At 41.0% G+C, this 23,995-nt stretch overlaps 1 protein-coding gene across 1 annotated transcript in view; it reads left to right on the top strand.

The window, feature by feature from the left end:
- The window catches only part of Srbd1 (S1 RNA binding domain 1), a 184,343-nt gene that overhangs the window by 135,658 nt on the left and 24,690 nt on the right, over positions 1–23,995 (top strand). Inside the window, exons 17-18 of the mRNA XM_013348969.1 lie at positions 21,219–21,325; positions 22,395–22,571. Of these exons, the coding sequence (XP_013204423.1) occupies positions 21,219–21,325; positions 22,395–22,571 (284 nt within the window). The remainder of the gene's footprint in view (positions 1–21,218; positions 21,326–22,394; positions 22,572–23,995) is intronic.

The raw sequence follows: 23,995 nt of genomic DNA, 5'->3' as shown, positions 1-23,995 counted from the left end.
AATTTAATGTTAGATGCATACTTCTTCAGGGACTCTCAGAATCTGACAGTGTCCTTTCTGAGAAATTATCTTTTGCTGTATTTATAAATCCTGCTTTCTTATTGTCTAACTCTACTAAGTTGGATATTGGTCCTGCTTTGTGGAATATCATTGTCTCTCTTCTTTTTTCAGTTTTATGAATTTTTTAAAATTTATTAGATTTTTTTTAAAAAAAATACCTAACCAAGTTCTTACTCCCTCCTCTCCTTCCATTCCCTCCATACATTCTCCCACCCCACCCCCATCTAATCCTCAGAGAGGGTAAGGTACGTTGCTTTGTGGAAGGTCCAAGGCCCTCCCTACTATATCTAGGCTGAGCAAGGTGTATATCGAAAGAGATGAGGATCCCAAAAAACCAGTACATGCAGTAAGGATAAATCCTGGTGCCTCTGCCAGTGGCCCCTCAGTCTGCCCCAGCCATGCAACTGTCAACCACATTCAGAGAGACTAGTTTGGTCCTATGCTTGTTCCTTCCCAGTCTGGCTGGAGTTGGTGAGCCCCTATTAGCTCAGGTAAACTGTTTCAGTGGGTGAACCCTTCATGGTCTTGACCTCTTTGCTCATATTCTCATTCTTCCTACTCTTCAACTGAACTTGGGAGCTCAGTCCAATACTCCGATGTGGGTTTCTGCCTCTGTTTCCATCAGTTGCTGGATGAAGGTTCTATGGTGATATTTAAGATAATCATAAGTCTGATTACAGAGCAAGTCAAGATGGGGCCCCCCTCCTCTATTGTTTAGGGTCTTAGGTGAGGTCATCTTTGTGGATTCCTGGGAATTTCTCTAGAGCCTGGTTTCTGCTAGCACTATAATGGCTCCCTCAATCAAGTTATCTCTTTCCTTGCTCTCATCTCTGTCTTTCCTCCACCTCGACTATCCCATTCCCTCAAGTTCTCCTCAACCTTCCCCTTCTCTCCTCCTCTTCTTTCTACCCTCCCTTCTCCCCCTGCTCCCAAATTTGTCAGGCAATCTCGTCTGTTTCCAATTTTCAGGTGGCTCTATATATGTTTTTCTTTGGGTTCACCTTATTTCTTAGCTTCTCTAGGATCATGAACTATAGGCTCAGTTCTCAATAGAAGAATCTCAAATGGCCAAAAGATACTTAAGGAAATGTTCAACATCCTTAGCTATCAAGGAAATGCAAATCAAGACAACTCTGAGATACCATCTTACACCTGTCAGAATGGCTAAGATCAAAAACACTAATGATAGCTTATGCTGGAGAGGATGTGGAGTAAAGGGAACACTCGTCCATTGCTGGTGGGAATGCAAACTTGTAAAACCACTTTGGAAATTAGTATGGTGGTTTCTCAGAAAATTGGAAATCAACCTACCTCAGAATCCAGCAATACCACTCTTGGGCATATATACCCAAAAGCTGCTGAATCATACTACAAAAGCATTTGTTCAGCTATGTTCATGGCTGCTTCAGCCATGCAACTGTCATCCACATTCAGAGGGACTAGTTTGGTCCTATGCTTGTTCCTTCCCAGTCTGGCTGGAGTTGGTGAGCCCCTATTAGCTCTATATATGTTTTTCTTTGGGTTTACCTTATTCCTTAGCTTCTCTAGGATCATGAACTATAGGCTCAGTTCTCAATAGGAGAATCTCAAATGGCCGTAAGATACTTAAGGAAATATTCAACATCCTTAGCTATCAGGGAAATGCAAATCAAAACAGCATATTATAATAGCCAGAACCTGGAAACAACCTAGATGCCCCTCAACCAAAGAATGGATAAAGAAAATGTGGCACATTTACTACTACATCTTGAATTTTGCATGCAAATGGATGGAATTACAAAACACTATCCTGAGTGAGGTAACCCAAACTCAAAAAGATGAATATAGTATGTAATCACTCATAGATGGATACTAGCTATGTCTCTCTCCTTTTTACCAATAAATGTTTAACTCTTGGTTTGTAGTAGTGATATTGTTATTCTTAGTGGGGCCCTTCAGCTTTTCTTCTAATAGTTTTATTTTGGCAATTATATTTCTAATTTCAAAATAATATACTTTTGAGTTCTAACCCTCTTTTATGATCTTATTTTTCTAGCTATGATATTATATTTAATTTTTCCTTTACTTGTTATCTTGATGTCTCTTAGAATAAAGATGTTTCTCAGCTTTTTATGGGAGTCTGATGGTCTCTCCCAGTTTAAAGATCCAGTCATTGGTGAATAAATGTAGTACTAAAATTATTCCTGCTATAGCCATAGATCAGTGCATCTCTCATCCCTCTCCAGAGAGAAACTTCTTGTAGTAAAAGGCAATTAGCACAGATCTTAACTGGCCAACATACTGATAATAAGGAACTGTGGAAGACTTGACACTAAAGAGGGTGCATGTATCACAGAGGAGAGATCCCTACAGAATCTCAAGATCTTTTTGGAAGAGGGTGGAAATATTGCAAGAGCCAGACATGGTAGATGGCTTCAAGGAAACAGTGTTGGATATAGTAGCATAGTTGCACATATAAACTCACAGTGATTGTGACAAAATACACAAGACCCATGCAAGCTCAGGCTAGACCAAATACCAGCACTAGGTGAGGAGTTGTTGGCATTTGGTAGGTACCAGGAGGCCAGGAATTGGTTTTCTTTAAAGTGTTGTCATTGTTGGTAGGTCATCCACATTCCAGCATAGCCCCATTCCCATGAGTAGTTTGCCACTACAAATTGGACTTGATGGTTTGTTTGTTTTTGTTTCCTTCTTTAAAAAAAAAAAAAGAAGAAGAAAATGAAAACTCAAAATTAGAGTAGAAAGGTGAAAGTGAATCTAGGAGGAGTTGGGGGAGAGGGGATGAATATGATCTAAAAGCATTATGTGAAATTCCCAAAGAATTAACCAAAAAAAAATTTTTTTTTTTTTAAAGATCCAGTTATTCGGAGCAGACAGGGGCTCTGCTTTATGTAGCGGGGCTTCATACTTCATTAGCAGGCTCGGCTCTGCCAGGATCTCTTGAGGGGAAAGAAAGTGTCTACCTGCCACACCGAGGAGGACTTTTTCTGGTGGTTTAATAGGTCCTCCTTAGTGAAAACGAGAGAGGGGGGGGAGGTGCAATTAATATTTTGCATGACGCTTGGGGTAAGTCTTGTGGATATATGGTTGAGAAGCCAAGATTCATGTCTTAGTTGGAAAGAGGATCTCTTAGCTTGTTAGAATAAGGCCATAATACGTTAGCATGAGCCCTGATCCAATTACCAGTGTCCTCATGAGAACAAAGTCCCCTGACACAGACAGAGAGTACCATGTACAGAAGACAGGGACTGGAATAATCTCTGTAAGGATCGTCGTGTCTCCTTGGCTTATCCAGTATGGCCGTTGACACATCTGACGCCAGAGCTCTAGAGAGGATCTATGTGATTTAGAAACCTTCCTCTTCAGTCATATCCCTGCTGTAAATGTGCAAGCCTGCAACTTCCTTCTTCAGGCATTTGGAGCTGAGGACATGAAGCAAACATCTGTCCCATGCTGCTGACATTTTCTAGTGGCAGGCATACCATATAGGGTTCAGGAAGGGAAAATAAAACCCTGATACTTTTTGTTGTTGCTCTTCTGCAGGTTTTCTTAAACTTCACGGGGGCAAGGTCTAGAGCTTCCATCTTTAAATTTAGTCCTTGTTCAGATGGAAAGGGTTTGTAGGTGAGCTTTCTCAGTGTCTGATGGTAACAGGCATCATTAAAAGCAGGTATGACCCAGGCGTTTAAGTTACTGACAGAGTGGCTTTTTTTCATGTTGTCCATGTGTTGGTTTCTTTCATGCATTTCTAACTTGGGTTTTGTGCCTTAGCTAGTACGAATTTCTCCTCTGGTTTCTCTTTACCCTCAAAAGGTATTGCTTCTGCAATTTCACATTGTAGAGAGAACTCTGCCTCCCTGTGACCCTAACCTATGCAGTAAATCCTCTGAAATTAATTTTGGTTCTTTCTGATCTGGCCCACGTGACTCTCCTCAAGACTCCATTATTAGATTTTGACAGCCTTTTAAATTTGTAAGTGCCACAAATATGTCACCAGAGGCTAATGGGTAAAAAGAGAATTCCTTCCAGGAGAGGATATGGGTAGAATATTTCAAGTGGCAGATCTGCATCAATAATGTTAATGTTTATGGGGTGTTGAAAACCATGGAAGTCTTAAGCCAGAATCATGTTCAGCTGAGTCCCAGAAATGTTGACCACAGAAGCCGAGGCACATTCCACTTACTCCAACAAATGCTGTCAAGTCCTTTGCAACTGTTTGAGAGGCAGTTGTCACCCTCCAGAGCCCTACATGTGGATGGCTTGTCTATGCTACCAGTCAGAGCAGCAGAAGCCCTGTCTGTTGTGCCCAAGGTGACTTTTCTCTTCCCCTGACTTCCTAAAGTGAAAAGCCAATTTGCTCTGTGCTTTTGTCTTTATTTTTCTTGGTCCTCTGGCAATATTTTTTAATTTACTAATGCATACATCTGTGTGCACATACACGTGCGTGCTTGTGTGTGTGTACATCTACATGTGGAGGTCAGACCATAGTTTGCAGGAGTTGCCGTTCCCTTTCCATGTGTGGGTGCCAGGGATCAAACTCAGGTCATGGGGATTTGTGGCCTGCACCTCTGACTGCTAAGCTGTCTTTCCAGCCACTCTGGCAATGTTTTTGAAAAAATTTGCATCATTCTTTCTGATTGATTTCAGGCCTTGTTTTTATGTCAGAAGTTTGTGTTTCCTGAGCAGTGAGCAGCCACAAAGCAAGGGCCTCCCCTTGTTTTTACTGATACTAAGAATTGCTTCTGGTTTCAGGCGAGAAACATTAGTGTTTGGGAGGCTGGGAAGTACATTCAGAGGAAAGTTGTAAAAACATAAGGAAAATTACCCTGAATATGATGGCAAGTAGCATGTTTATATTGTTATTTTTAACAAAGAGGATAAAGAATTGCCCTCTATATGACAATGTAAAATGTTTTCTTTGTATTGGCAGAACCTTTGATGTTTTCCTTGAAAACTGCTAGCAGAAAGAACTAATTAAAAACTAAGCCATCATAAAGTTTTTCTGGGAAAAATGAAAGTTCTTAGGAAGAAGGAAAAGGAGAGAACAAAGAAAAGCATGATTTAAAAACTTAGCACAAAGCCGGGCGTTGGTGGCGCACGCCTTTAATCCCAGCACTCGGGAGGCAGAGGCAGGTGGATCTCTGTGAGTTCGAGGCCAGCCTGGTCTACAAAGGGAGTTCCAGGACAGGCTCCAAAGCCCGAAAGAAACCCTTGCCCTAAAAAAAAAAAAAAAAAAAAAACAAACTTAGCACAAGTTCACACCATTGCAAGCCATACAGGTGTCCATACTGTAGATGGTAACAAGCGTGTCTCTTTCCAAGATTGCAAGAAGGGGCTGTCTGAATAGTAAAATAGCATGGTGGTTTCATGGAGGGAACTTCACATTGCATAAAAACAGTGCTATACAAGTTGATAAGCCACTACACTGTGGTAAAAAGAAAAGTTTATTCTTAGGATGTACTAAAGGGGATGAGACAGGATTTTTTTCTCCATTGTACAGCTGATGGCACTATGTTAAATAGTGTTTTACTTGCTATTTCTTACTAGATTTTGTTTTAATTTATTTAATATTAGGGTGGCAGGAACAGTCCAGCAGCTAAGGCAAGAAACTCAGAAGCTGGCTGCCAGCCTGGGCAGCTGAGCAAGGCTCTGCCACCGAATGGCAAGGGAGGGAAGGGCTGGGGCTAGCTCCATGGAAGAGTGCTGATGCTCTGCCTTCCAGCTGCTGGAGTTCAGTGTTGGCTGCACCATTCCTCCTGTAGAAATAAGTTGTTAACGTTGAGGACAACACCTGAGGACTTAAGCTAAACCCATCCTTTTATCTAAAGAAGTTAAAATCTCAAAAGTTAAGTGACTTGTCCGCCACTAGTGTTTTCTTTCCTCCTGCCTTTTGTATCTGCGATACAGCAGCAGTTTCTAGATGTTTTCTTTTATGACTAATAACATCTTCTAAAAGTTTATCATGACCTCTAGTGTCCAGGATACTTGTCCTTGATTCCTGACTCTTGGTATTCACACCCTGCTCTCCTGTCTTCCACTGTATCAGACTGTCAGACTTTCTATCCAGTACTTTATAGGGAAAGTGGCGGTTTGTCTCTGAGACCCAGTTATATGAGGTAATCTTGACTTCAGTTAACACTGCTTAAATTCTTCCTCATGGGTCACTGGGAAGGAAGCTCCCGTGTGCAGCCGTATGTGGTGACCTGTATGATGAGGCCTGGTGTCTCCAATGGTGGCAACAGCCTCTGAGAAACTCAGCATTTCTTGCCAACAATTACTTAAGTGAACCATCTTGCAAGGAACCTTTAACCTGACTGTAGCTCCAGCCTGCCCCGTGATGGAAAGCTCATAGGAGACCCTCCTGAGAGGCTCTACTAAGCCGTTCTGAGCTGAGAAAATCAGTGCTTTCTGTGAGCAGCCGGGCTTTGGGGTGGCTTGGTACACAGCAGTAGATAACTAAGGCAATGGCTGTGGAGCTCTGATGCGGTTTTAAGTTTTCCCTTGTTTGTGACGAGGAAAAGAGAAAGGACTGTCTTAACGCCGAAATAGCAGGGATGTCATAATTACATAGTAAATGACAGTTCTTTAAAGGGAGATTATTGTGTTGAAAAACTTGTCACACTGTTCTCTCTTCTGTTTTGCTATTGAGCACGGACAAATTATCATCAGCTGGCACTTACTTCATGCTGAGTTCAGTTGATGACATTCAGCTCTGCCTGTGTGTTGTCCTCAGTTATTTCCTAGATAAGGAAGAAACTGTTGTCTTTTGAATTGAGGCTCTAGAAGAACTAAAGCAAGTAGTGTAGTGTTATTTCTTCTTGTGACAGAGATGCAGTTCCACGCGAAGACACTGTAATCCTGATTCCTTATGAATTGGATACTATGGTATAATTCCTAATAAGCTTTTCTGACCCTAAAATCAGATCTTACAAAGACCCTTAGACATTACAAATTGCTCTCTTTTTCCATTTTTATTTGGGTTTTGTATTGTCTTATTTTTGAGACAGAGTCTCCCTTTGTGATCCTGGCTATCCTGGAACTGGATTTGTAAGCCATGACGACCTTGAACTCACAGAGATGTGCCTGTCTTTACCTTCTGAGTTCTGGGATTAAAGGTGTGGGCCCACCACATCCCCTTTCCATTTTTTAAAATGCAGTTGTCTAAAATCAAATTTAGAAATCTCATCAAGACTTATGTAATTACTGAGAAGGAGAAAGACAGGCAAACAAGAGCCAGTTGATGAGGCATTTTTCTTCTTCTTCCTCCCTGACTCTGCTGTGTGCATCTGCACATGCTCACCTCCATCTACACTCTTCTTCTGTGAGGGACCCTACCAGTGATGGAAATGTCCCAAAGTAGTCATTTCCTTGGGGAAAGAAATATGTCTGTCATTCAGAGCTGAGTTGCTTAGGCGGCTAATCATAATTATTTTCAGTGTGTCAGATAAAATGCTACAATTGATCCTTCTTAGTGATGAAGGATAGAAAAATAAGAGGGAAGGAGACAGGAGAAAGTAAATTATAGTTTTATGATAGATCAGACTAGTACCCTGTCAAACAAGTTGCCATGTAGTTTCTTTAGAAATCACTTACCTTGCTTTTTCTCCTAAAACTGTACACAGCTACCATTTATGTAAGATTTGTAATACAGAATTTTAAAGGTTTATCTATCATAACCTTTAGTCATAGCAAGTCTTAAGAATGAACGGAAAATATTAATACACAAAAGGTATTCTGATGAATATTTTTAAAACTTGTCTTAAAAATTATAAGCTAGGTAAAATCAGTGGGTTTTCTTTGTAACTCAAGCAAAAAAGCCAGGGTGTCTGAGTCCTAATAGGGACTTCATGTTTAAATTCTCGGGCTGCAGAGATGGAGCCTTTGTGTGCAGCCACATTGCCAATATGTTCAGCCAACCCAGACTGTTACCGAACCCACCTGTGCCTCAGTTTCTTCTTCTGTAACTTGGAAAGGTAATGTTTACTATATCACAGCATTGTGGAGATAAGTTCAGACTATAATCTAAGATTGTACATATCCTCTAATATCCAGTATTAATGTTTTCTAGATTATAGTTTAAAATTGATCTTCTCTGTAGACTTGGGTGAACTTTGGCAGCCTTGTATGGATTCTCTATAGCACTTTGCCTTCTGTTTCTCATGTGAAGAACAACTAAGCAATGATGAATCTTAAGGAAACCCAGCCCTGTCCTGGTCAGCTACAAAGTACCCACCTTACAGATTAAGGCCTGCTCCAGTGGATGCCACTAGATGTGTGTGTGTGTCGATTCCAGAGGCTGGGCTTTATAAAATATGGATTTCTTAGGATCATTTGTACATAGCAACTGTAAGGCACGTCATCCTCAGGGTTTTGGTTACTTTCTTGCTTACAGAGTGTACATTTCCACTTGAGTCCCTCAGTGTTTCTGCACTGTTGTCCTGCTACACTGCACTTCCTCCTAAGCCTTCCATGCTTAGTGTGTCCCATCCTTTACCTCTCTGAACTCCTAACCTAAATACCAGCTACCCATAGCTTATAAATTGGAAATCTAATAGACATCCCAGACTTATGCCTAAAAGAGAACTCAGCCCTCTGCCAGTTGAGCATATCCAATTAGTAGCTCCAAACCTCATTAAGACTTCTTTATATTAAAAACCTGAGAGCAGCCTCAGCTCTTCCCTGAGGCCACCCACAACTTGGGTCACCACCTGGTCACTGCTCATTTTATCCACATTAGATCATTGTCTTCACCCCATAATGTGACCTCATCTCAGGAGTGATAGCCACATGCCGCTCAGAAGCAAACCAGGGTTCCTTCTCATAATCAAGAGGACCGGATTACAGCAGTGAGTGTCGCAGAAAGTGCCTTAGAGTTTCAGTTTCCTTAATGGTGGCCTGTGACTATGTGGGGTTTGTTCGCTTGTTTTTCTTTTGCAGTGCTGGGATCGAACTTGGGTCCCCGTGGAAACAAGGCATATTTTCTCTCAGAATGACAGCCCCAGTCCTCTACATGTGGCTTTTAAACAGGGTGAGGCTTACTATTGCTTCCTGTTTGAATGGCCTGTAGCCATCTCTTGCATCTTCGATTCAGAACAGCTGGTTATCCTGACCGTTCTGCTTTTATGACTTAGACAGAGTAATGCCTTCACTGTTATAATGCCCACTGTGTTCCTTTCCTTTTTGTTTTTTTTTTTTCTCTGTGTCAGGAAAACAAACAAACCTCTCAAACTAAACTAGAAAGGAAGTACAAATTCATCTTAAAAACCAAACTTATTTAAAACAGTCTGCTCTAAACAGAGCCTCCCATTGATTAAATAGTCTCCTTGGTGGTTTGAAGAATTAACACAGCGAATAAGTGTCTGAGTCCTAATCTTGTGTGGCTGCTCAGTAAGGACAGTGTTCAGTTCTTATTTCTGAGGAGTTGGTAACATTTGTAATACTTTCTGAACTTCAGAATGTTTCTACCCTTTTCCTATAAGCCATCACTCTGTGGGTCAGACAGATGGGTATGGTTTTGCCTGCTCCTGTGGTGACCCATGGAGATACTTCTGGGAAAGGGGCAGTTGCCATACATGGAACTGTCAAAGGCTGTAAGGGAACGACAGCATGGTCTGCTGCCTCGGCTCTCGCTGGGCTGGAGCTTGGTGTCGAGACCAGGCATGAACTGCAAAGACTTTCCTGCCCTGGCCTCCTGGGAGTGGAGATAACAGACTTACTGTGCCCAGTGAAATATTGGATATAGGTGCAACACTGTGATGTCAACAACTATACTGTCTCTGTACCTGCCGGTTGTCTGTCAGGATCTGCAACTATTTGACCTGTCTAGCTATGACATTGAGTCAGGGTTTTGTTTTTGGTTTTGTTTGTTGCTTGTTATTATGTCTCTGACTGTGATAAGGGGTGTCTGTGAATGAATTCTGAGGCTGACTTGAAAGCTGGCCAGGTGAGAACTCAATAATATTTCCATGTATTTTGGTTCCAGATCCCCAATTTCTTTGTCTCCTAATTTGTGTCAAATTAGTGGAGTTTGAGATAATAAAGACAGGAGGTGCTGAGTTTTCTTGGCTTTCCAGGAAAAAGGCACGAGTGTTTTCAGCAAAGCACCTGCAGTTGTCCTGATTGGGTGGGAATTGGCAGGAACTCTTAATCTAGAACCTCACCCAGAAACCATTCTTCTGGGGACTTAGTGAGTGTGGAATGCAAGGGCCCATGCCCAGTCTTAGTACAACATGTTAAAACAGTTGAATTTTGTTATAAAACTTCACTCTGAGTTTGCTGCTGACTGTGCCTGCTGAAAAGATTTTTCTGTCTAATGTGTTTGGGACATAATACCACCATATCCTCAAGCTGTTCTTGGGGCCAGTTTCTCATCTTACTTGAGGCTACTCTTTTCTTTAACTTAATTTTCAACTCCTGCCAAAAGAATCCAAAGGCTGAAGAGAAAGAAATTTGCCCCCAGTTGCCCCTCTTTCTCCATGTAGCAGGCAGCAAGGCATCAGGAAGTGAAGATACAGAGACAGAGAAACCTCCTCCACACACCCAGTGCTCAGTGGAGTACAAATGACGATGGCAAGACTCACACTGAGTCTGAACCAGATACACCAGAAATAAAATGAAGTTTCTCACTTTCCACAGCTGTGTGCATAGCATATTCCTTATACAGCTGAAAACAGGAAATGAGAGGGCCAAGTGTTAGAGCCCAGTGATGCAGAAAGCTAGGCTAGCTGCAGAATTACTGTAGACCACATGAAGCCCCCGGGCTCCATGCCACCAAGTCGGCTCTGTCAAAAGGGGATACCTTTCCTTCTGTGTTTATGCTGCAACTCTGTGGAAATGTTCTGTTGTGAATCCAGTGCTGGCAAAGGCAGCCTTTGGTTTTACTGAGGAAAGTAAGTCATCTCTAGATAATAGGCAGAAGTCAGTTGATAGCCAGTGTTGTGTGTGGCCACTGTCTGCATGAGACATGCATTTGAAGACATGTGTCTTTAGAATTTAGAGGTGTCATCAGGGAGCCTTATTTCCATATTCAAGAACAACTCAACCTAGACTTGGTTCTTTTCAGTCACTGCCACTTTAGGGACACAGTGACACAGCAGTTGTCTGAGTGTTCATGCCCACCAAAGGTCTCCCTCCAACCTCCGTCGTCTCAGATCAGATTTTCTACATGGTTTTATTTTTAGTTTATTAGAAGGAAAACTTCTCTCTTGTGGCTAAATCTTTTCACTCTATTTTTTTCTAAGGTCTGCTTTTATGACTAAGCCATAAATCGCTAAAAATAAAGATTTACAGTGGAAATGTCGACTCCTTTGTGTTGTGTCAGGTCAAAATCTGTCACTAATTGGTGTACATTTGTTCATGCCTATGTCAGGAGCCAAGATCATGTTTTAGCTAGGTGGCCACACATGAGGCAGGTAGGCGCGGTCCAGTTCAGATGTGCTAATGTTTTCCTTGTTATGATCAAGTGGGGCGCACAAAGCCTTGGTTTGAAGAAGTCTGTGGGCAAGGCAGGCATTTAGGATTTATGGACCTTTACTGAGCTGGTATTGGCCCTATCTTTTCTCCACTATGTCGTCCTGTATCCACTAGGGACATAAGAGCACCTGCTGCGGGACAGAGTAGAAGCCTGCGTGTGTTAAAGTGTAAACGCCCAACAGTTAGGATAACGTGAGAAGACTTGGATATGATCTTCATGTTCATAAAGAAGTTCTCCACCCTGTTTTAAGTCTCGGTTACCATGGGGAGCAAACCTGCAACTGACTAGGCAGCTTGTGCCACCCAACTGTGCTCCTTTGCTTTGAGTTCTCGGGTCTGGAAGGCTGTGCCGAGAATGAGTTTAGCTTTGACCATAACAGAGTTCTATAGAAGGAAATCCTCTGTCAAAGTCAGGGCTGTCAGTCCAGTGGACAAACCCCGAGTAGTCTCTATGCTATACTCAGTCACATGTTGTAGAACTATGAAACCTGAGCTAAAGACAGCAGAGCTGAGGATCAGTGTTCCCTTCTAAACTGTTAGCTTTGATAGTCAGCTATCTGAGCTCACAGTTTAGAAACTTAGGGTGGAGTTTTGCTTATTTATAGTTCTGTGCACGTGAGTGTGGAGGTCAGAGGTCAGCATCAGGTGCCTCCTTCCCTTGCATTCTAACTTATTGGGGGACAGGATCTCTCATTGAACCAGAGCTCATCAGTTTAGCCAGGCTAGCTGGCCCGTGAACCTCGGGGATCTGCCTCCACGGTGCTGACATTTCAAGAGGACAACAGTACACCCAGCTTTTCCTGTGGGTGGGTGCTTGGGATTTGAATTCAGGTTCTCATGCTTGCATGCTTGGCAGTTACTACTGAGCTGTATCCTCAACTATTTACAATTATCTTTAAATTATAATATATGTATTAAAAGTACAAAAATTTTAAATGGTGAAAGGTAAATTTGTCATTTATTGCATCTATTTCACTAGACTATAGCTTGAGTGTTGATATTACTGAATTAAGGTCTACACTAATTTATTTTTCCACTTTCTATTTTCTCATTGGTCCGTTGTTCTTCCTTTTTGGCTTATTTTGGACAGAAAAGTCAAAGAGCTTTTGGTTTTCAACTTTCAATTTCATCTGTACTTCTCTGCAGTTTTCCCTTAGCAGTCATGGCAGGGATTGTAATGTGTAATTACCTTTGCCCTACTCTGCAGTGGTTAGCATTACCTCACTTCCCTCTCCTTTGTTTTCATAGACATGGATATGTAAGTGTCACATATGTGACATATAGTTCCAGATTCCATGTTAGCGTTTTTGCTCTAAGTATTCCTTTATCTTTAAGGTAAATTATAATACACACTAACTCATAATTTTATATGTGTCCACCCATTCATTTCCCATCTGTTGTCAATTTTCTCTAGTCAAAAAATTCCCTTTAACATTTTTTGTACAGCAGGTCTGCTGGCAGCGAGTTCTCATTTATCTGAAAGCGCCCTTAGTTTTCCTTTATCTTTGAGAGATAAATTTGAAGTTGACAGGGTTTTTGTGTTTTCTTTCCTTATACTGTGCTTTGAAGATGTCATGTTGCTGTCTCTTGTTTCTGACAGTCCAGCCGTTACTCGTGCTCTTCCTCCATGCACAGTGCACCCTTTCTGTCTGCACTGCTCTCACCATTGTCCCTTTACTGTCTTCTTGGTAGCTTGGCTACAGCAGTCCTACATGTGGCTTTCTTATCTCGAGGTTTCAGCGTGCTGCTTGAATCTATATAATGTTTTTCAAAAGAATTGGAAAAGGTGCGCTGTCAATTGCTCATATTTTTCTTCTGTACACTCTCTGTTCTGAGGTTTCCGTGATACACATTTATCCATGTTAACTTTTGTTCTGTGGGTCATGAGGCTCTTCTATCTCCACCCCATCCCTTCCTTATAATTCTATTTTTCCAATAGACTAATATCTACTGATCTTTGTGTTCACTAATACAGGTCTCCTCCAATCCACTATTAAACTTAGTAACTTTGTTTTCATTAATTTTGTTTTATTTCAGATAATTTTTGCAATCGCATGGTAATTATAGCCTCTGATTCTCTTCTATTTTCCATTTTTTTGCTTGCCTTTTTGTTGCTTGGTTTGTTTGTAATCATATTGCCCTCTTAGTAGCTTAAAGCTTCCTTAAAGTATTTGTCTGCACTCTCTGCCATCTGAGTAATCCATCCTAGGTTGTTGTCTGTTGAATGACTAATGATCTCTGTTATAGATCACATTGCCTCACTTCTTGGCATATCTACCTATTTTATTTTATAAGGAGGACACAATGCAAATTTTGTTTCCCTCAGCGTATTGAATTTGTTCTGTCAATCAAGTAACTTGGCAGCTGATCAGACTGAATCTGATAGGGATTTTGAGAGGTTTTAGGCTTACAGCAAAGCTAAGCAGAAACTAGAGAGCACCCATATATTTTCCCCTGCATAGAAATGCAGATTCCCAGACTACTAGCATCCTGCACCAGGGTGTGTATTGATTGCAGCCAGTAAACCCAACTGTTACATTATCATCAGAGTCCATAGTTGAGGGTATTTGACATAGGTGTAATGGCATGTATCTAGTATTCTAAAATCTTGCAGAAGTTGTCTGTACCATGCCAGTTCATTCCACCTTCAGCTAGCCATAAGCACTTTTTCCATTGTTTATGTAAGACAGCCTTTCCCAGAACATGAATTGGAGTGATACAGCCTTTTGAGATTCACTTCTTGTCCTAAGCAGTGTGCAGTGGGGGTTTGGCCATGTCTTTCCATGATTTGCTAGCTCATTTCTTTTTCTTCCTGATTAATATGTTACATCTGGTGTGCCACCATTTACCCATTTATCTACTAAAGATCATCTTAGTTCTTTTTAAGTTTTGGGAATGATGATACATATGTGTAGTAGGAGAGAACCACTTGTTGGTCCCCAGCTGCTCAGCCCTGAAATAATTACACAGAAACTGTATTAATTAAATTACTGTTTGGCCCATTAGTTCTAGCTTCTTATTGGCTAACTCTTACATATTAATGTAACCTATTTCTATTAATCTGTGTATCGCCACATGGCTATGGCTCACTGGCTAAAGTTTTGGAGTCTGTCTCCAGCGGAGCCTACATGACATCTCCCTGACTCCACCCTTCTTTCTCCCAGCATTCAGCCCAGCTTTCCCTGCCTACCTAAGTTCTGCCTTGCTATAGGTCCATTGCGGTTTCTTTATTGATCAGTGGTACAGAAGAAAGTCCCACATCACATATGAAAGTTTCTATGTTGATATAAATTTTCAATTCATTTGGGTAAGGACCATGGAATAGAATTTTTGAATGTTCAGACCTCAATAATGCTTTAACATGGATTCCCCAAGTAACACCATTTTATGAAACATCTTGCATATGCTTACTTACCGTCTGTGTAACTTTTGTCCAATTTTAATAATTATTATTGAATCTTAAGAGTTTCCTATATATTTTGTTGTTATAATAACATTTTTAAAATATTTTCTCACAATGTATGGCTTGTCTTCTCATTTTTTTTTCTTTTGACAGTGTCCTTTTTAGAGCAGAAGATTCTAAAGTTAGAGAAGTCCACTTGTCAGTTTGTTTCCATTGTAGTCCAGTCACTTAGGTTTCTCCCCTGTGACTGATGCAAGGTCTAATAGTTTCGGTTTCACATTTAGGGCCTTGATCCACTTTGAATTGGTTTTGTGCCTAGTTTCATTTTTAATATTTTTCTGTGTCTGGTTTCTATAGCAATAGTTTGTTGAAAAGATGATCTTTGTTTCACTATGTTGCTTTTGCTCCTTTGGCAAAGATCAGTTCATCGCATTTATATGAGACTTTCTGGGCTTTCTATTCCTTTAATCTATTTTTGTTGGTTTGTTTGTTTTCCCCGGTTCCTCATTGTTTTTGATTACTGAAATTTGATAGCAGGTTGGGTTTTGTCAGTTCTGTAGTTTTACTTTTTCCTTCAGTATTCTGTTGACCATTCTGAGACTTGCTTCCTCTGTGTGTGTTTTATGACCAACTTGGCATCCCTAAAATCATTTTCTATAATTTTGACTAGTATTGGTTTGAATTTTATAGATCAAAATGAGAAAGAACTGAAGTCTTAACAATATCTAGTTGTCCTATCCATGAACATAGAATGGCTTTCACTCATTGAATTTGTCAGTGTATTTTGCCTAAGTTTTCTGATTTTCTTCATACACATGGAGACGGGGGAGGGACTATTTGTGTAGATAGTTAGGTTTGAACCTGAGTTTTTTATTTCTGCACTGCTAAAGTAAACGATAATTTGTTTTCAATTTCAAGTGTCGTTCATTCACTGATATAGAAATGTGACTGAACTCTATATTAGTGTATCTACCTGTATCCTGCATCTCTCCTGTGACTTCAACATGGGTAGTTTAATTTTTTTCACTTCTAATATGCACCTTCTTTTTTCTTATCTCACTATGTCAGCTTGGTCTTAGAGGATGAGGTTGGGAAAGGACATCCTGGATTTGTTCTTATACTAGTAAGAAATCTATTTTCTTAACATTTAATATGATGTTGGGTGTAGGTTCTTCCTGTTTAGTGTCCTCATCTCAGATAATAGTACTGCATTGCCTGCTATTCAACATCAGCTGTCAAATATAAAAGTGTGTATATGACAAAATTCCATGAAGCCAGACAAAAAAGTTGCTGGAGATTTGTGAGCTGAATGGAGATTCCCAGAGGTACAGTGTGTCCTGGAAACAGGAGTCTGGCCATGCAGAGCACGGAACATCTGTGGATACTCACTTGATGCCCTAAAAGTTTAGGGCTTTAAAATTAATCAATTTGTCTTGTGCAGAACAAATAAGTTGTAGTTCCAAGGATTTTTCTGTCAAATTGGCTTGAATAATTGATTACCACTAAATAGTAAAAGCTCATTCAGGCAGCATTGCTTACTGCCACATTAGTGATTGCCAGCATCCCTTCCATATGCTTCACCAGGAGGATTTGCAGAGACTTCCTTCTGTGTTGTTTTTTCTTCTCCCAACCACGGGCCATATTTCAGTCTGTTTCCAGATCCCAAAAATCCCTCTGGTGCTGAAAGACTAGTGCCCTTTGCCATCTTAATCCCAGTGCCCCGTAAGCACAGTGAGTAGTTCACCGAACAGTTTACTCATTTAGAGCACAGAACTGTTCTGTGGAGTTCAGTGGGTGTGTTTTAAGGAATGTGCTTATGCAGAACTCTTGTCCATTTGTCCCACAAAATCACTTGTCTTGTTGCATGTGACAATTCTCTGTGATCGGACAGAGCTGGAAAGATAGGTCTTTCACAGGCCTCTGGCTTGTATTCTCTTTTCTCAAATGGTTTCCGTTCTCCTGTCACTTCTTTCGCTCATGGGTCATTAAAATCAGGTAGACTTTTCCTTCTACACTGTCGTTGTCTCATTGTTTTGTCTTGCGTGCTAGTTTCTAGCTGTGCTTTGTATTTTGCTCATCTTTAAGGGCTAGAAAGGAACCTGAGTCGTAAGAGAATAAAGACTCTAAAAGAATGCCATGCCAGAAGACCACAAGGGAACACAATTCAAGTTTAGTGTGAATGTACACAGTCAAATTCTGTTGTTTCAGAAGTTGAGTCTCCAGTGTTGCATCTGGAAGGGCTTTTAATAAGAAAATAATTGTGAGATAGTTTTGGTGGTTCAGGAGAGAGTAAAACAAGCAGTTTGATGAGCAATTCTTCAGAAGTTTGTGGTAAAGTAATAATAAAAATGTGGATTCTGACCTCAAAAAGGCTGACTAGCATAAATGACCATTTATAATCCTCTTTTAAAATCTCATAAATTTTATGTAAAAATATAATGACCCAAAAAGTATGTCCTTGAATTTGAAGGAGTCTGTTTATACAATTCACATAACTTGCCAAAAAAAGAAAGAAAGAAAGAAAGAAAGGAAAGAAAGAAAAGAAAAGAAAAGAAAAGAAAAGAAAAGAAAAAAGAAATGCAGAGTTCGGTAACTTCTTTCTGAAAATAGAATGGCCCATTTTTCCTGGCACAGGTCCTTGGGGATTATTAGCAGTCAGTCCTGGGGGCCTCATGTCTTGGACCATGTGTCACGCCCCGGCTTTCAACAAGTCTCAGCAAAGCTCTGAGACATGGCACACACATCGCTTCACAGCACCGTCAGCACCGAGCTCTGCGAGCACTGCACCGTGCCTGGGAGAGAGGAGCTGCAGACACCTCTGCTTCAGCACGTGTCAGGGGCACAGTGTGTATCTGCCCCGTCCTGAGCAGAAAGGTGAAGGAAACCATCAGCAAAGCCCATGATGAGCATGGACAGCATGCTTGTGTGGCTTCTTACTAAGGAGCTGTCGAGGGCGACATTTTAGCCCTGGGTTGCCTTAGACGTTTTGTATATGGCATTTTGGTGAAATAGCCAGTCTACTCTGGGTTTCATTTGTTTGGTTGATTTTTATCATGTATTTCCTGAGTCCCCTGTAGATAGACCCTTAGATTGCACATTTGAATGCACATGTGCACATACAAACAACACACTCACCCTTAATTTGTATTGCTGTTTTCCTAAAATATATTTTTATTGTAAAGATAGTGTGTAAAATCATAGAAGCATTCTGTCGATTGTCGTGAGAGTTCAATTAGATGATGTTCCAAAGCCTTAAATAATGCCGTACTGTAAGAGCTCAAAGGTGTTTGGTCATATGCTTCTTGTTTTCATTGCTTCTGTCTTTCTTGCTAGACTTTGAGCCCCTAGATAAGATATTTGGTTAGAAAAACCATAGTGGACATAACTCAAAATGGCTTGAACAATAAGGAAATCTATTATCTTTATTAAGTAGTAAAGAAATATCATTGCCAGAAACTCAAGAGGAGTCCAGAGCCAGTTCATTCTGGAGTTCCTGTCTTTCTGTGTATTCCACCCTCAGTGAGTTGGTTTTTCTCAAGGTCATCCTATCACGTGATACAAAGATCCTAGTGGTCTTTCTTGAGTAATGATGGCATCTCATTCTAAGCCCCTGGGAGATCTATCCTCACATGATTAAACGTCATTAAAGAAATGGAACAGAGCTACCATGGCTGGCTTAGACTATTGCTTTTCGTTCCTTTGGACCCATTGGAGGAAATAGATTTTGTATTGTGGTCACATTACCATCACACATATATTTGAGCACTCTAAACAGTGAAATCTAATTCTTTAGAAAATGTCCTGAAAACAGAGTAATGACCTCTGCCGCCTGCGATGGTTTGTAGGCACCTGTGGTGCAGACTTGGTCCTCTGTTGGGGAGGTGCTGACACTAGGACATAGGACAGCTACAAGTAGTTGTGGAGTAGGAGCACAAGGGTGCCGTTGGGTGTTGTCTCTTGTCCTGGATCCTTTCCATCTCTCTTTGTTTCCTGATTGCTACGATATGAAGCTGCTTTGTTCTGTCATATCCTCCCCACCACATTGGAAACCATGAACGGAAACAGTTTATGTCAGGTATTTAACAGCATGGTGATGTAAAAGCAACTAACACGCTATTATTTTAAGATTAAGCACCATATTGTATATTTAGTGGCCAAACACACAAATATTAGCAAAGATTTAATGTAGCTAGGCTACTGGTGAGGATTTTCCTGTCCTGAATGGTGAGGGCAATCTGGGAAGCTGTATAATATACTCAAGCTCAGTCCGTTCACTTCTCAGATTCACACTCACTGTACTTGATATAGTAATATTAATAATAATTGATCTGCAGAAGAGTCACTAATGTGTCCAGTACTCAGTAGAAACTTAGAGAAATGCATGAATAGTAGGATTTGGAGATCATTAGAAACCATCTTAGAAGCTGCCTAGTGAAGTATGTGATGATGAGTCAACTCAGTTTAGTTTGTGATCCCGAGTTGAGTTCTGGATTGGTAAAACAGTTCTCTGCAGAGTGATTAAGATACTTCAGAAAACTTGAATGCAGGCTGTGCATTAGCCTGCTTTTAATAGTTGTGCTATAAATATGTGTGACACTGTTCTTCCTATTTGGAAAACACACTGGAGTCTATGGAAGACTATAAAGAGCTCTTTTTACTTGGGTGAACTTTTCTGGAGAGGTAACATTTACTCACCCCAGATAGGGCACCAACGACAGACCAAGTTGTGTGTGGTGAACCAGTGAGCTTATTTAATCAGACTGACTTAGCGTTTGCCTGATGCCCAGACAGTGCATCCTTGCAAGCTCTCACTAAACATGATGACAGCTCCCTCATAGCTGCAGCTACATAGATGGGAGCCCCACTAAACTCCCACATTCCCTCCAAAGACCACAGGGAGCCCAGAGAATTATTACATCAGCTGAGAGGGAAGTGCCAGAAGCGGCTGCAGCTTCAGGTGCCCTGATTAAGACGGCAACAGCATTCTGCTCTGAAGCTAGCTTTCTACAGTAATACTTTTCTTTTCTGAATTCGAAATTGAAAGTTTAAAAATGTCATGGATTGTTTGCAATTTAAAATATGTGTATCTGGTTCTTGAATTCATTTTTACTGAGTGCATCTCAGTGTGTGTGTATGCATGCCATGGTGTGTAGTGTTTTTTTTTCTTTGAAAAGTTAAAAATACCTTATTTTTTATTCCTAGTCACTACTATAATTACAGGGCAATATACTTTATGTATTGAAAAGAAAAGAAAAGGGCTAGAACAGATAAAGGCCACAGAAATGTACACCTAGTGGACACTATATTGCTTTAACACATAGCTGCACCTTTTGCAAACTGACTCTCACTCCTTTGAACAAGAAAGGTTCCTAGTTAAGCTGCTGTCATTTTTCTCATTGGATTTGGTTTGTTAGCATTGTGTGCACCTGTTTTCCTAAGGGGTGGCATTTTCCTGTGGTGTCTTTGCCTGACTTTGGTGTTAGTGATGGCCTTGGAGGATGAGGTAGGAGCTGTCACTCCTGTAATTGAGGATCTGGGAAGTGTTGGCAGTAATTGCTCTAGGGATGTTTAGTCACATTCACCAATGGACCCTGGACCCAAGGTCTTCTACTGGAGGAATTCAAGCTTGAATCCCTTGGTAGGTCTGTTCAGCTGTTCTGTTTCTTCTTAGGTCAGTTCCTAGGGATTTTGCTAATTTTTTTTATTCCTTTGTGGTTTAATTTATATTGACTAACAGTACACTTTTTATATTGTGTAAATGTCTGATTATGTTTTATGTAAAGTTATATTTAAACCACACAAAATAAAACCCTCCATAAAAACTACCTTGCTTTATACATTTGATCTAAAATGCACTTTTGGTGATAATGCTTTATGCAGTATGGGTCTGCACCCTTTACCAATATTTGGTATTTGCCACCAGTTGTATTTCAATCTTTCTGTTTGGAATTCTCAAAAGTGCTTTTGTTTGTGTTTTTAATTTTCGAAGTTTTAAAGCTGGCATCTACCAGAACATCATTACCAAAGATACACCTTTAGTCTATCAGGGTTTTTTTCTGTTTCCCTTTGCATGTGGTATATGAACGCATATGTATGGTTTAGAATGTATGGAAACAGATTCCTTAATTTCAGCTCAGTTATATCTATTAACATTGTGCTTATGAGGAATAAAGGGATTTTCATGGTGTGTGTTAGTCAACCACCAATAAATACGGGCAGACATGAAACAGTCTACAGGTGGCATCGCCTTCATTTGATCGCTGCTTCATCTTTATCTTTTCAGCACGACGTATCCCAGACTTTACTCAAGGCAACCCTGGACAGCATTGTGGAAGAGTGTGTCAGCTTTGTGGGGGTGGATATCAACATCTGTTCTGAGGTTCTGTTGCGGTGAGACGAGAGTTTAATTTGCTAACTGAGAGAAGGGGGCTTGTGTATAAAGTTGTCCAGCATAGAAAATCTGTAGGTTTATATGTTCCTGTAGAATAACCAGAGAGAAAGGAGTCATTTAAGGAAAGAATTGCAGGAGTGCACATAATTATTTTTAGTAGTGCACATCTGAAATAGTTCGTGGTAACCATTGATTGCATCAGTGCTGCTGATTAAACTTAAATGAAGTTAGCATGGAACGTGCCATTGCCCCAACTGCAGAGTAGATGCCTTCACCGACCTAGTCTCTTGCAGGTGCCTGTCAAAGCTGAAGGTAACCAAAAGGTGAGCACTTCTGCAGGTTCAGGGAGTGTCACGGTCACCTGTCAACACTAACTGGCTGTTTTCCTGGCAGTTACAGAGGAGTTCCTCTTTCTTTCCTTTGTTTTAGTTCACATTCTTGCTCTGGATGTATGGATCTGCTGGTGCTCTTTGAAGTTCCTGGATCTGAGCCCTTCTTACCAAAACTGTGATAGTGGAAAATACCTTCTGTGTTCTAAGATACCACTTCCTCCTACCAAAGCTATAGTTGTAATTCCATGCTTGGAACTGTACAGTAGAATTAGGGTTCTCTGTAATAACAATCTTTTAATTAAAATCAAGCAAAGACCTTAGTGATAGTTTTCATGCCTTTATAGCAACCATGCCATTCACAGGGAAGTTCCTCTCCAAGTTCAGTTTTGTATAGCAATGGATCGGAAGATTCTAATAGGGACGGCTACGTGAAGCCCTCTCTAAGCTGAGCAGAGATGGACACACTTTTCCTGAGTTGGGAGATACAGAGATTGTGAGTCATATGGAGTAGCAGATGCTCTGTTGCTGCCTCAGTTCCACCGTATCACAGGGAGTAACTGGCTTGTTGCTGCTTTGCATTTTCTCTTCTGTCCTGCTTTTGATTAATGCAGACGCCTGGCGGTGTGTCATTGCAGTTGATGTTATGGTCCAGGTGATTTGTGACGTCGTATTTTTAGGCGAGATATTTCTCTTTTCTTTTATAACTATTATTTTATTTTACCTTTTTATTTTTTAGGCATATTGCAGGACTTAATGCCAACAGAGCCAAAAATATTATTGAGTGGCGAGAGAAGAATGGCCCTTTCATTAACCGAGAACAGTTGAAGAATGTAAAAGGGCTTGGTCCAAAATCCTTCCAGCAGTGTGCTGGCTTCATCAGAATCAACCAGGACTACATCCAGACATTCTGCAGGTGATTGTGAAGCCCGCACCTGTGGTGGTACTGCTAGCCTCCTCTGTTGTTCTTGTTCCGCCTGCTGACACTAAGCTCTAGATGCCCGTTGTCCATCCTCTCACCCCCACGGGGGGGGTGGGGGGGGTATGTACTGTACTAGACTAGGAATACAGCAGTCAGCAAGGCAGAAAATCGCCTGTTCTCATGGTATCACGATTTAATGCTTGGAAAGGACAGTAAGCCACTAGTAAAACAAGCAGATTCAGATGGTGAGTAAGTGCTGTGAAAATTAAGGGATTTGGCTCTGTCCTGGGGGCCAAGCAGCTGCTTTAGCTACATTATGCATTAGAAAATTATTTGAGCAAAGTTTTGAGTGAAATGAAGGGCCAGCTGCACAGGGCTCATAGCAAGCCACAAGTATGAGAAGTCCTGTGGCAGAGCCAGTTTTGATGTGTTCAGAAACAAGACTCAACCGGATGACAGTGCCATGTCAGGGGAAGGAGAGGCTCAGCCGCATGATGGCAGCAGGCCGGGGAAGGAGAGTAGAGACTTCATGTGTCCACATTGTACTGCTGAGTTCATGCTGACCACCAGCCACCAGTCGGGGGGACTGAACTAAATCCTTCCCTACTAGTCCAAGTTGCCCAAAAGCAAAGAAATTGGATAAATTTAGTAGCATTTTATAGACATGAAGGGATATTCTTTATGCATCTGCTCCTTTAGGAATTCCCGGTTCATCAATGCATAATTTTTTTCTCTTCACAAAATTGTAGGTCATGCAAAAGCAGTTTCACTCGAAAGTAGGTTAAGTGAATGTCAGCCCCATATGATGGTAGAATACATTACAAAGCTCAGTCATGAACGCAGTAACGAAACAGTTGGGTTTTGATAAGTAAATGGAGCAGAGTAAAATCTCAAATCCACTATAAAATAATTGGAATTTAGCTTATGATAAAGTGACATTTCATGTACTGGTAGATCATGGATAGATAAAATCACAGAAAAATGTAATTCAGAATGTTGGTGCATGGAGAGGATGCTGGCATCCTCACTCACTCTCATTGTCAGTAAATTCTAAGTAGTTCATAAAGTTATATGTAAAGGAGGAAGCTATAAGTGCATAGCGAAAGACTGGGGAAACTCTTGCAGAACAGCAGGGGGTAGGACTTCTTCCGAAGCAGATTACAAAGCCCAGAAGTTGGGCCTGGCAAGGCAGTTTAGTTGGTAAAGTGCTGCAGAACACGCACAAGAACCCGAGTCCCGGCACCACCTTAAAGCCCAGGTGTTGTGGGATATTTGTATGCCATATGAAGGTGTGTTGCTGCGATTGGTGTAATAAAAAGCTGAATGGGCCGGGCGGTGGTGGCGCACGCCTTTAATCCCAGCACTCGGGAGGCAGAGGCAGGCGGATCTCTGTGAGTTCGAGACCAGCCTGGTCTACA

This window comes from Microtus ochrogaster, chromosome 16 (genome assembly GCF_000317375.1).
Source record: "Microtus ochrogaster isolate Prairie Vole_2 chromosome 16, MicOch1.0, whole genome shotgun sequence".
In the NCBI taxonomy this organism is placed as follows: Eukaryota; Metazoa; Chordata; class Mammalia; order Rodentia; family Cricetidae; genus Microtus; species Microtus ochrogaster.
The sequence above is the reverse complement of the archived record's forward strand: the minus strand, read 5'-3'. Positions and strand labels throughout refer to the sequence as shown.